The following is a 13,128-nucleotide window of genomic DNA, read 5'->3' on the forward strand; positions in this document are numbered from 1 at the left end:
CTGTAGAGGCCATTTTTGGTGTTGTAGTGCATTCTTGCATGTGGAAGGTATACCTGTTCTGCGCGTCCTGATGCGGTCATGTACTCCACGAGGAATCTCTCCACCGGGCCATCAGGGCCAGTCCAGGATGCTCGGAAGGAGTGGTGAGTCACCTCTGATGTCACCAGGTTAGTGGGAGCCTCAGGTGCACCTCCTATTGAGGTTTAGGCATGAAAAAAGACAGAAACTGCAATATATGGGGAACATTATACATCGTCATGCAAAAGTATGCCTGATTACTTTCTGCCTTTACTGCTTAAGCTGGTGTACAAAAATCAGACCTATAAAGTACAAGTCCTAACAGAACTTGTACACACCACATAACTTATAGAGTCTGAAGCCACATCCTCTCCAAGGAGTTCTCCTACAGTATCCGATTGCTGTTCTTTAATTTGATTAAGGAGCAGACAAGTTCCTACTCCACACATCATGTGTAAGTAAATAGAAAAAAGAAATTAATAAAAACTTCAAAATTGCAGTTAAAAAAAAAGGTGAGAACTATATAAACACTGCAAGCTTTTTTTTCTGAGCAATTCTTTTAGTTTGATCAGTTAGCTGAATGCATACTTCATTGTAAACTCATATATACCTGGTCCCTTGACACTGTTACAGAGGTTGTCTGTAAGGCTGTCAACAATGTCCAACAGGAAGGAGAAGTCAGCAACATTGTACATGTGAATACTATCCGGATCAGAAGCAATGGACCTCAACTCATTCTCATCAGCATTCTTCACACCTAAAGAGCAGTAAGGAAGACATTAACACTTTGATAGATATGACCATTTTACTTCTCAAACTGTGCACGTTTGTGCAAGCAAGCATAACTGTTCTTGACTTACCGATGGCATATAGCTCAATACCCTGATCACGCAAGTTCTGAGAGTTGACAATGACGTCGTCCTGAGATTTGCCGTCAGTGATCAACACACCGATCTTTCTAGAGTTGGGTCGCATCCCAACATTCTCTTTGAAATTGTTCTGGAGGAGGTAGTTCAAAGCCAGACCTGCAATGAAGACATCAATGTTTCATAATTTTTCTTCCTGATAAATATACACAATACCAAAGTTTACTACTGCGCTTACAGAAGTTGGCACGGCTCCCACTAGCAAAAAAATTTGCAGATTAAAGTACCAGTCAAGGTGTTTCCTCCTTTGTAGGGCAGGTTAGCCACAGCTTCCAGGAGAGAGTCCCGGGTTCGATGAGCATCCAAGTGCCATTCAGTCTTTGGGTCTCCGCTATACTGAGCGAGACCTAAAAGAAAAAAGACAATTGTTATATCAATGCAAAAATACCTATTTTTGCTTTATTAGTAATAACAAGGTGACTGTGACTTATTCTGACCCACCGATCTGGACTCTTTCAGGGCCAATGTCAAAGACTCCCACCATACGGGCGATGAAGGCACGTATGGTCTTGAAGTTCAGACGTCCAATACTCCAGGAGCCATCCACCAGCAACACAATGTCAGCCTGTGCAGTGGTCTTACACATCACATCTGAGAGGGCAAAATGTCAGTATTTTAATTGGACAAAGTTGAATGTTTCAAATGGGATTTACAAAAGAGAAGTGTATGTTAAACTGTCAAGTACACAAAATGGTGTGTGTGGTGAATTATAATGATATGAAAGGTGCTCAAAGAGGTGTGAGAGGTGAAGGAAAGAAAAAGAGAAGAGTTTAATGACATCAAATTTAATTTTTGGCATTGAACCAAACTAAATAACATCAAAACATCCCCCAAGGTGCTAAACAAGCAACATATTCACAAGCAAGTAGTAAAACATTCCATCTTTTCATTCATTCTTTATAAGGGAACTTTTATTTTCCAGGTGTTATAATGATTATCTTCTTGTCTTGTGGGATGTCGAGGCAGTATTTCTCTCAGTTGTTCTTTCAGGATCCAGGAGTCCCAGGGGCAAATCAGGAGAGGCGCACTTAATGGTCTATGACATATCAAAGGCTTCCATTGGAGAGAAAAAGGTGCCCTCCAGAGCTGCAAGGTAATATTCAAATCCTGTTTTCCAAACACCTGTGTGATGACAAGGAAGGCATCCAATCCTCTGCACCTAAAAGAGGACTGCAGATGTGCACTGGAGATAGGCAGATTTTGCACTAACTGCCACTGTCTGCAACTGAAAACAGGTTACATATTTGATTTACAGATTGTATTGCTCACACAGAAAGCCCAAAACCAAGCCCCCATGACGGACAAACAGCTAATAAAATTTCACTGACAGCAAGAAAGAGAATACAGAAAAGGCCTGTAGAGGTACAAAAATATGCAGGTAGGTTTGTTAGAGGTATTTCGACGAAAAGTTATGTTCTAATGTAATTTAAAATAGTTGTTAATAAATTAGGACAAGGAATGAAAGAGACTGTTACTTTGCCACACCTACAACTTGCCCTCAAGCTCAAGTGGCTTGTTGAGATCTGACCTGTAATCAATACACAGGAGGGTGAGATTCTCGCGCCTCTTCTAATTTATCTTCTGGAGCTGGGAGCTGTCACTAAATCTGCTCCCTTATTTGGACGGGGCCTGCAGCTAAGCGGTCAAGCTGACCTTCACAGTTCCTTCCAGCAAACACAACAGTTTTCCTCTTCTCACACGTACTGCCTCTGACTCACGAGGTAGTAAAAACATTTTATAACTGCAAACAGATTATACGCGTATGGCTTGAATCTGCACTGGCTGTACTTATACTGGAAATAAAAAAGCGGAAGCCCAAAGTGACACAATGAAGAAAGTGAGAAAAGGGCAGACAGATGGAATGGCCATTACAGCTGTTATTTCGTGAGACAATTAGCTTTGAGGAAAGGCATTTAGAGAAACTCTTTAGCTTTTATGGGGCATGGGTTTGGAGTGCATTTCCCTAAGCAAAAACGTATTATATGATACAGTCTCCATTGTTTGACTGTTGCTGCCCAGAGACATAACATACAGGAGACACTGCCTTAAAGATGAGGACAGGCATAGTAATACAATGACTTAATATATATATAGTAGAATAGTAGACAACTTTACCTGGTACTTCAAAAGGAGGAGGCTCAGGTGCATCAGAGAGAGTGGTTTTCTCCTCTCCAGCCAATGGCATACTCTCTCCTCCATCAAACATACCAAACACATTCACTGTGTATTTGGTACCAGCTCTGTAGACCAAAAAAAGGAATGATTTTCAGATTTGTTTTTACACGATCCACTGGAGAATATTGTTAAAAGTTCAAATCACAATAGGAATGAAAATGAGAAATCAGCCTGAAGACACACCTCAGCTCCTCTAGCACCACAGTGTTGTCATAAGGACCAACCAGAAGTTCTCCCAGGTCAATGTCCTCCCCTACAGGGTGGAAAGTGACTTTATAGCCCTTAACATTACCAGGGGCATGGTCCCAGGTTACACGGAAACTGGTCTTGGAAGGCTCCGAAGTTTGGAGGTTCCTGGGACCTTTGTAAGGTGAAACTAAGTAGAGAAGGTAAATAGAGATTGACAGAATGATATAAAAATGACTGATTAAATATTCCAAATAAAATCTGTTAAGTACTATATAATGAAGATGAAGAACAAATGAGTAAATTTCCTGTAATGTTTTAGTCGTTTAGCATGAGAGTGTTATGGTTGTGATGATGATGTGGCTGAGTTTGTAACGGATAATCAAACTTTTCCTAAACTTGGCAATAAGATCAGCAACATTAGTGGTGTGGTGAACGAGAGACCAACGTACGTGTTGTTCCTTCTCCTTGCCTTGCTTTGCCTTCTCCGAAACGATACACTGGCAGAACAGTGATGTCATAGGTGGTGAGGGGAGTAAGACGTCTCAGCACAGTGGAGGTGTTGCCAGTGGGCACCTTGGCTGCTAGCTGGCGCCCTCCTGACTTGGGTTTGTAGGTAACGCGGTAGTTCAGTACATTCCCAGGTGCTGGTTGCCATGTCACCTTCATGGACTTCTCGGTCTCCTCAGAGACAACAATCACTCTGCCAGCAGCCGAGACTGCAAGGAAGGAAAAAAAGGAACAACGGTTAAAAGAGGAGAAATGATGAATGGTCTGAGGGAAAATGTAGATTTTGGGCCTTGTTCAGATGGGAATCTGTGCGAAATGTGTGCTTAACCTCCTATGTTTCCAATATACCTTTGGAAATATAAGCAGCATGGCTTTCCTGCTGGTAAGTAAACTAAACAGTAACACGCTTGGCTACCTCCCAGTCTTTCATCTGGATATCTGCTCAGTTTCCACATGCGTGTGGATACAAACCTACCCAAGTATTTCAGATTTTCAGAAGTATACATTAAACAGGCCCAAATTTACATGATTGATCATGTTTAGTTGGTGGGTTTGGAAGCCAGGCTTATATGTCTTGTGAATTTGAGCAAAGCCATAGTTCCCATTTTTCCATTGAGTGTTTTCACAGAAGGAAGGGCAAGTGTGAATTGTCAGAGGCCTCGAAAACGAGCTGAGGAAAATATTCAGCACGCTTTACTTCAGAGGGTGGACTTTTATTAAAGGAAAAAAGCAGCGCATCCAAGTTTGCCGCATTGGCTCAGCCCACAGAGACCTGTGATTTGTGTAGAGCACAAGAAGCGAGAGCAACAGATAGTAGGTGCAAATTGAAGGAAGGAATGAGCAAAGTGCAAACATTTAAGTCTACAAAGCTGCCCCATGGTTGTTTGGTGTGTATGTATGCCACCTTTCCTGCTTGCCAGAATCAATAAACACTAATGATGGTTGGAAATATTTTTCCCTGAGCACATTCCATTTTATTAACTGGTGGACAAATTCCCTCCCAACTGGAGTTTCCGCTCAATGTGCTTTTCTCATTCAAGCATGAGTGTACTCTAACAAGGGAGAGGCCGGTGTCTATCTGTCCTGCATCTCCCATGAAAACCGGGTGCAGGTGTGCTGGACATTACATCACCTCTGTACATACAAAGAACACACACGCACAGTCTTAAAGATGTGCATGCAAAGACCTTTCATTTTGATGGCTCAAGCGGATGCCAACAGCTATGACGTTAACTCTTCAGCTCAACAGAATGAACAAAACAGTAAGTGTCGCTGACAGATCTCTACTTCTACATAACACCCAAACGTGGTGCTTAAAGCTAAACTGTATTTCCTGGATCATTTTCAAACCTGCGTCACTGCCAGATATTTCTCAATGATGGTATCCTAAATTATATCTCTAACTTAACAGGGATATTAAACTTTAAAGCTTCAGATGTGTTTATAATAAGAACGTCTAGACCTGCATTCTTGGCTTTAAGAATGATCTTCTTAACAGTTGCACATAGCTATCCCTTTGCAGCCATAGAGCTTTTATGGCTTTTATGCTTTTAAAGTTAAAATAAACTTACTTTAGCTTCACACTTTCTAGATAACTGACAATAGCAGACAAGAGAGGAGGAAAGCACTGGAAAAATACCAAGAAAATGAAAGCAACAATAAAGAAGGGAGCGGATGTACAAAAAGGGGAGAGAAGTCATGGATTGGGGAATATGTGTTTGGTGGAAGAGATAATCAGCTAAAGTAACTTACTATCCGTGGTTTCCTCTCCAACCAAGGGCTGGCCCTCTCCATGGCCATAGCCAGCAAACACAGAGACCTGATAACGTGTCTCTGGGGTGAGACCATCCAGAACTGTGGCAGTGGTGCCTCCTGGTACTGTCTTTTCCCCAGCCTCTTCAGAGAACAGAGACTTCCAGCTGATCCGGTACTGACGAACGTTACCCGGGGCAGCGACCCAAGATACAGCAAAACTGGTGTCAGTAACGTCTCTGGTCACCAAGTCTCTGGGTGAACCCAGCTCTGTGGATAAATGAAAATGAACAGCATTAGAAAAAGAGGCAGAAGTACTACTACAGTCAGTGCTAATGGATATGGAAAAGGAAAACTATATGTTCACTTTTGTTTACCCAAATAATTTTCTCAGGTGTTTCTTTGTTTTGATTTGCTCTGATGCAAAATAATTGGAGTAAGATGGCAGTGTTAGTACTTAAGTGCAAAAATGCTTGGCCCTGGTGGTGTTGATTTCTAATGCAGATATATGGAGGGCTGAAGAAGTGAGCGAGACACAAAGAACCCTGGCGGTAAATCACAAACAATCACTCTTCTGTCTCTTTGCTTTAACCCCTCAAGATGTATTTAAACAACCTGAATTTATCCCTTCATAATCAGAGACTGTTGGAAAAATCTCTGCAAAACCAATCACAAATCACATATCCTCAGCGCCTCTCATGGCAGCACTTTAATTTTCCATCGAAACAGAGGAAACCTGATCCACAAAGTATGTTTGCTACAATTGCAGATGTTGCGCTCTCCCTTTTTCTTATTCACTCCTTTTCCTGAGAGACCATCATGAAAGGAGAAAGGCACAGAAATACTGGGGAGGGAATTTTGTGGTGGTGTTTCGTGATGACCAGCCCGCACATGCATGGCTAAGAGGGATGCCCATGATTAGATGGACTCTTCACACTCCAGTCTGGCTGCCATACAGAGGAGCAGTTTCTACCGCAGGAGAATAGGCTGCCACACATAGCCTCCCACACAACCTCCGGGATCCTGAGCCCCTGAGCCTCTACATGCCAGCACCTAATGACAATATAATCAGAGGCAGAGCAGAGCAGCTGGGTGGTCTCTCTCAAACCCCATTTATCAAACTTCACCAAATGAGGTTTAATAAAAAAGCCCATCGCAAAGAATGAGATGCATCACAAATCCACCACACATGCAATGCATGCTAATTTGGAAATGTTAGGCAACCCTACAGCAGAAAAGGCAGCCACTGTGTCTATCTTCACCCTGTGTGTCCTTCTCAGCATCCATCTATCAAAGAGTAACGGGAAACTGATCTGAGCAGAACAGCAGCACCCCTGCCTGCCAAGCAGAGTGATCTGCACCTTGAGAGAGCATAGGCCAGATATGAAGAGTCATGGCCACGGCCACAAACTAATGAAGAGTTCCAGATTTTTACATATCATGAAAACAGTTTGGACCACTTATAAATATCCAGCTCATTCAATCAAAAGGGGTTCATCTTTGCCAAAAGCAAAGGATGAACTTGAGTGACTTTTCCGGTTGTGTGTGAACCAAGGGCAAAAGGATCACAAGATAATGACTTCTACAGACAGTGGCTCACTTTTCATCGGTACTTGCAGACAAGCTAAAGAGAAGGGCCCACTCCAAGAAGCAAACCACTTATACATGAAACACATGGTCAAAAGACTTAGCCAAAAGGTTACATTTGCATGTAATATGCCTTTACACACACACTTTTAATATTTTGTTTAGTTACAAACATAGTTGTTACAATTCAAAATGAAAGCATCTTATATATCTATATATATGGATTAGACAGAGACATAATTTTATGCGAATTCTATTCTGTATTTCCTTATCTTAGTTTCTTTCTCAACTTTACTTACTTTACTTTAACTCATTTAGCTGATGCTTTTATCCAAAGCGACTTACAACTGCTATTTATATCAGAGCACACCTGGAGCAACTAGGGGTTAAGTGTCTTGCTCAGGAACACATTGGTGTCTCAAAGGCATGTGTCTTATCCACTGCTCTATCACCACCCCCTTTCTCAACTCCACAAACAGCATCCCATTCTTCAAGGAGAAGGATACTCTTAAATTAAGACCTTGGATAACAACAGATCAAATTACCATAAAAGCTTTAACCACTTCTCTAGAAAACCACATATAACACCAGTGAAGATCATCTAAGAGATTTCCTGTGGGGCATGTGCTGACATAACCTTCACATCTGAAGCTAAAGATGTCTGAAGCTTCAAACATATAAATGACTACACTCATAAAAAAGAATTCCAGTAGGCAGGCAAAATGCAGAGCAAAACAGTAGCGCATGCTCTGATGATTATCCTAATGATTTTACATTGCAGTTGGATCACTCACTGCATTAGGCCACTGGATATGTTGATTGAGCACCTTACTCAGATGTGCTTTCTCTGTAAACTCCTTCAAAATCACTGCTGGAAATACAACGTTCCGTCAAAGTGCCATCTCAGCACTTACACCTCGCTTCCAACTTCCCTTACTTTATTGGTCTTGGTTCACTTAGACATAAATCTGAGCCACAAAGATGAAGCCTTCAGTGTCTATGTGCCAAGGTTGCCGCTTTCTGGTCTTATTACCTCAAAGGACCTTTACAGTGCTGCAGAAAAACAGTCTGACAGTACCACTGAAAGAGCTTGGCACTGCCTAAAAGTTCCCATAGGCATCCGTTTAAGAGGAAATGAAAGCAAGATGATACAATTACACCTGGTGTTGTGTTGCTCTTCAAGTTAAAGATAGTAAAAAAGTATTGAGGTCCCTCTGGCACATGTGAAATCGTTAGCTATGTCATGCAAGTTAATTATTTGAGAAATTGGTACAATGGCTGCTTCAGGGACTGAATGTATGACCTCTCAGCTATGGGCTGAGCTTTTTATCCACCTGGCCAACCTGAAGAATGTTTTTTTTTCTACTAATCCTTACCTCTCTGCCTCTGCCTGTCCTTTGCCCCACCCTGGAGGAAGACAAACAGACAGTTCTCCCTGTGACCAGACAGACAGCTCATACAGCTTTCAAGGTCCTTTTAGGTAACATCTTCCACAAGCTGGATAAAACTCCCTCCTCTTAAGTAAATAACTTTCCCATGTTTGTGTATAATATCCACATTTGGGATGTTCATCTAAGCATTCGCTATGACACCTTCTCTGTCCTCCTTCTGAGTCATTTCAGGATGTTATACTTCTGTATTGGCTACCATCCACTGGCCACAAAGGATGGCTTTGTGTAAGCCACTCTCTTCTAGTTCTCGCCCACATGGACTTCACAGAGAGGGTCACTCAAAATGAGTGGCACTCAAAACAATGAGATCAGTGTTGAGGCATGCTGACATCACGGCAGCTTAATAGAGCTGGCTAAACAAAGTGCTTTGTCATGGAGCTTTTTTCCTGTGGGGGTGTATGGCTGATGACAGCACAGGCTTCATCTGTGGAAACTAACCATATAATCAAAACCAAGCCCTTTGGTCAATGCGGGAGCAGAGAAAAGAGGGAAATCACAGCAAAAAAAGTCTTTGAAATGCATAAACTCATCAAATCCTAAACAAACATGCATTTTTCCAGTTGTTAATTTCCAGAGTACACAGTATATCAACCTAGTGCAAAGGTCCATGAGGTCTGCAAAAGAGGTCGGGCACTGAGGACCTCACTCCTGCCAGAGGCTACATGAGGGAACAAGAACTCCACTCTTGCTATTATAATGAACAGAATAGCTTTGTGCTGTGTCAGTAAGCTCAAACTGCTTTCAGAGAGGAGTCCATTTCATGTTGAGCTAACCATGACCATAACCAACAAGATTAAAGACAGCCACTGTGCTGTTTTCATCTTGGCACACAAAAAGTAAAAAAAAACAACAACAAAGAAGCAGCTTTTTAGTATTAGTTTTCTCTGAGCTTTTAACACCAAAAATAACTGAAGCTATTATCGTTAAACATGGTAAATGATCCTCATTCTCATGCACAGCTCAGGCTATTAAAAGAGCATTTTAACTAATACAATATTCTGCTAACTCCCCGCTATAATTGAATGCCCAGCCAGGTATGCTCTTCCGATTTCATACATAGTGTACTAGTTACACAGCCATAGGTGGAACTGACTGAAAACCAAAAATATTCTCTTCTGTGGGACAGTACACCCAAGCTAGGACCTTCTCTTTCAAAACAGAAATCTTCCTTTCCTGTGGTGTGAAACTACAGCAACCCCTCTTCCCACTCTGCCCTCTGTTGTGTTTTACATAGTCCAGGAAAAAGATGCTCAAACTCAGCATAATGACCATTGTCAGATAAACTAAACTTGAGATGGTCACCAATCAGTAATTCCACATATTAAACAAATAGAATAAGATCTTGACATTACTGATCAAATATGATAAAGTAAAAGATGTTAAGATATTACCAGACAGACATATGGCTGTCAACGTCTGCTCCAAGCCATTTCATAAATTCTCTAGGTTTACAAGCATCCATCCTGCTGCCTTCATGGGCGGCAAAGCCACCCTTAACTACAGTCAGTGCCAAAAGAATTACATCAAGTGCCACATTTCTGTCTTTCCCCTATAACCACAGCCCATGTATGCCATCAACCAACCTTGAAAAGTAAAAGCTCAACTTCCTTAACTCTGTTGCAGTTGTCTGTGAAAAATACCAGATGCTATGTTCTTGGAGGGACTTGAGGGGAGACAGCTGACCTAATTTCAGTTATTTTACATCCTAAACCTAATAAAATATAAACAATAATTAAAACAAACTAACAAATGTCCAGGCCTTGTGTTGATGCCATTTCCTTGCATCTTAAAAAGAAGCTGAACACAGTAATTATTTGTCTACTCGGCAGTACCCATTTGTTGAGCACAAAGCCACAAAGCATGCTTCACATTTCTGTCATACAGTGGCTAAAGAAATAATGCTACCATGCTCAAAAGGTTTCAAATTACACTTCAGCAACGTGACATTCTCTCTTACCTTCTAAGGTGGTTCCTGTGCCCAGAAGAGGATCGCCCAAACCAGAAGAGTAGCGAGCACTAACAAACAGCTCATATTCAGTGGACGGTTGGAGGTTCTTCAGCACAGCCTGGGTATTATCTCCCTTGACAGATATCTCCTTCCTCTCACCACCCTCAGCAGGTTTGAAGGCAATGCGGTACTGAATGACGTTTCCTGGAGCAGCCTGCCATGTCAGTTTCATTGTAGATATGGTCTCATCAAAGACACGAAGGTCACGAGGAGAGCCACGGACTAAAAGCAGACAAAAATGGATCAGACACTAATTAATATCCATTGTGCACATAGCTGTTTGCCACTTGTTGTTAAAAAATATCTGACTCACCTTCCTTGGTGGTGCCATCTACTTGCATCTCGTCCCCTATGCCTGTAGAGTACTCAGCAGACACAGACACACGGTAGGTGGTAATGGGGAAAAGCTCTTGAAGAACGATGGTAGTCTCTGGTCCAATGGTTTGGGCCTCCAACATTTCCCCAGTACCACTTAGTGGGACATAGGACAGGCGATACCGGATCACCGAACCTGGAGCAGCTTGCCATGACACCCTGAAAGTGTTTGTTGTCTCCTCTGTAACTCGTAGGTTTCGTACAGTTCCTTGTTCTGAAAGGGAAAGAATATTTTAGATCTCGAGTATTCTCATTTTGATGAGCACTGGGCCAGATCCAAATATGTCTCTCTTACCTTCTAGAGTGGTCTCATCACCAGTCAAAGGGAAACTATCTCCTTTGTCATACTGAGCAAAGACGTTGACCTCATAGGTGGTGAGGGGGGATAGGTGGGGCAGAACAGCTGTTGTGGTATCACCAGGCACTGCCAGGGATATGTAGTCTCCAGTGATGTCTTCACCTCTGCGGAAACGTACCAGGTAAGACATGACATTGGTAGTAGGAGCTGTCCAGGTGGTACGGAAGCTTCTGGAGGTAATCTCAGAGAACTCCAAGTTGGTGGGTGGACGCAGACCTGAAAATAAAAGATTACTTGTAATGTATGTCTTGAAAATAAAAGATTACTTGTAATGAATGTCTGTCATTAAAGGCACTGCACGGGCCCAAATCGTGTAAAAGTTAGCAAATTAGTATTGCCATGGTCATATCATACTGTAAATCTGTGAGACTTACAGGGCCACTGCAGCTATGTTTGATGCCTTTCTCCTCTCTATCCTTTGCCTTGGCAATAGGCATTACCTTCAATTACTGGCAGCAATGAAAATCAAAGCGTTGCTGTAACCTTGTTCAGCTAACAAGGTTGAAAAATATTTAAGTTGCCAAGCATGGAATACTATACTCACTACTCTAAGTGCTGTGTGTTTTTGGATTACAGTCCTCAACATCAATAAGCATATTGTTTGGCGTCATGCCATTCTACTACTGGGTGAAACAGCTCCAACTCAGAGCTGGGGTGGCTATTTGAATCAAAATAATGGTCAAATACCACTGTTGATCCAGTCACTGTAGTGTTTTCAAACTGTAAGCGATAAAAAATGGTGTGATAGAGCTCATTCAACAAGCAGGTATGTGTGTGGTTTATTGGCAGGCTATGGTCAAGTGAGTTGATCACATTTATCCTGTGCCTTGCCAAACAGCAATTTATACAGAATTATTCTTCTGTATTTTGCTTTTTCTTATTCTTTTTTTTCTACTCATAAAGCCTGGGTCAACATATGGTACAGTGTCTAATAAGGATAGTTTGGACCAAAATGAAGGTATTATCCAAAATTGATGCCAAGAAGTACATATTATGTGGCTACACTCCAGGTTATAGTTATTGTGTTTAGATATTCTATCCTCCTACTTACTCCTCTTTTTGATGTTGAGCAGCTCCTGTTCAATCCTCAGACAGATGGACTGAGTCAGTTCCTTGGAGATCCTCTGGAAGGCATCAAAGTCCTCCACCTCATAAACATGAGTGTCTGACGGGGGATTAGCAATGGCCTCCAGCTCTGACCTTACTGCATCCTTCACACCAACGGCAAAGATCTCCACATCAGTATTCCTCAGGTTGGTTGCTGCATCCTTAAACGAGTCTGATGACTTTCCGTCTGTGATAAGGACCATCACACGGGGCACATTCTGTCTCGCTCCACGGGCAGGGATAAAGATCTTCTCCCTGACATATGTCATGGCCTTGCCAGTGTTAGTAGAGCCTCCACGGTAGGGGAAACTGCGCACAGCTTTGACAACAGCACTAATATCATGGTGGGTGTTAAGGGCAAACTCAGTGTGAGGATCGCGACTGTACTGGACCAAGCTAATCTGGACTTTATGGGGTCCGATGTCAAAGGAATTTACCAAAACCTCCAAGAAGGCACGAACCTTGGCAAAGTTTTGTAATCCAATACTGTATGAGCCATCGACCAGCAGGACCACATCAGCCTGCACATCCACTCCCAGAGAGCACTCTTCAAAAAGACAAGACATAATAGGTTACTTAACGCCTTGTGTGGCTCCCATGATGAAACAAGCTAAGGAGTGAAATCTGACTAAAGAATAGGAAAGATTAGATGTCCTGCACAATAAATCATCTTAC

General features: G+C 42.1%; 1 protein-coding gene across 1 annotated transcript in view; it reads right to left on the reverse strand.

The window, feature by feature from the left end:
* The window catches only part of LOC119910210 (collagen alpha-1(XII) chain-like), a 56,616-nt gene that overhangs the window by 34,523 nt on the left and 8,965 nt on the right, over positions 1-13,128 (reverse strand). Inside the window, 13 exon segments of the mRNA XM_038728681.1 lie at positions 54-193; positions 629-775; positions 879-1,043; positions 1,172-1,291; positions 1,386-1,535; positions 3,060-3,184; positions 3,303-3,495; positions 3,758-4,024; positions 5,568-5,837; positions 10,563-10,835; positions 10,927-11,202; positions 11,284-11,562; positions 12,398-13,000. Coding sequence (XP_038584609.1) covers positions 54-193; positions 629-775; positions 879-1,043; positions 1,172-1,291; positions 1,386-1,535; positions 3,060-3,184; positions 3,303-3,495; positions 3,758-4,024; positions 5,568-5,837; positions 10,563-10,835; positions 10,927-11,202; positions 11,284-11,562; positions 12,398-13,000 — 3,008 coding nt within the window.

Source organism: Micropterus salmoides, unplaced genomic scaffold (assembly GCF_014851395.1).
Source record: "Micropterus salmoides isolate LMB-PRFRI ecotype aquatic unplaced genomic scaffold, ASM1485139v1 Ms_hic_scaffold_19, whole genome shotgun sequence".
Classification (NCBI taxonomy): domain Eukaryota; kingdom Metazoa; phylum Chordata; class Actinopteri; order Centrarchiformes; family Centrarchidae; genus Micropterus; species Micropterus salmoides.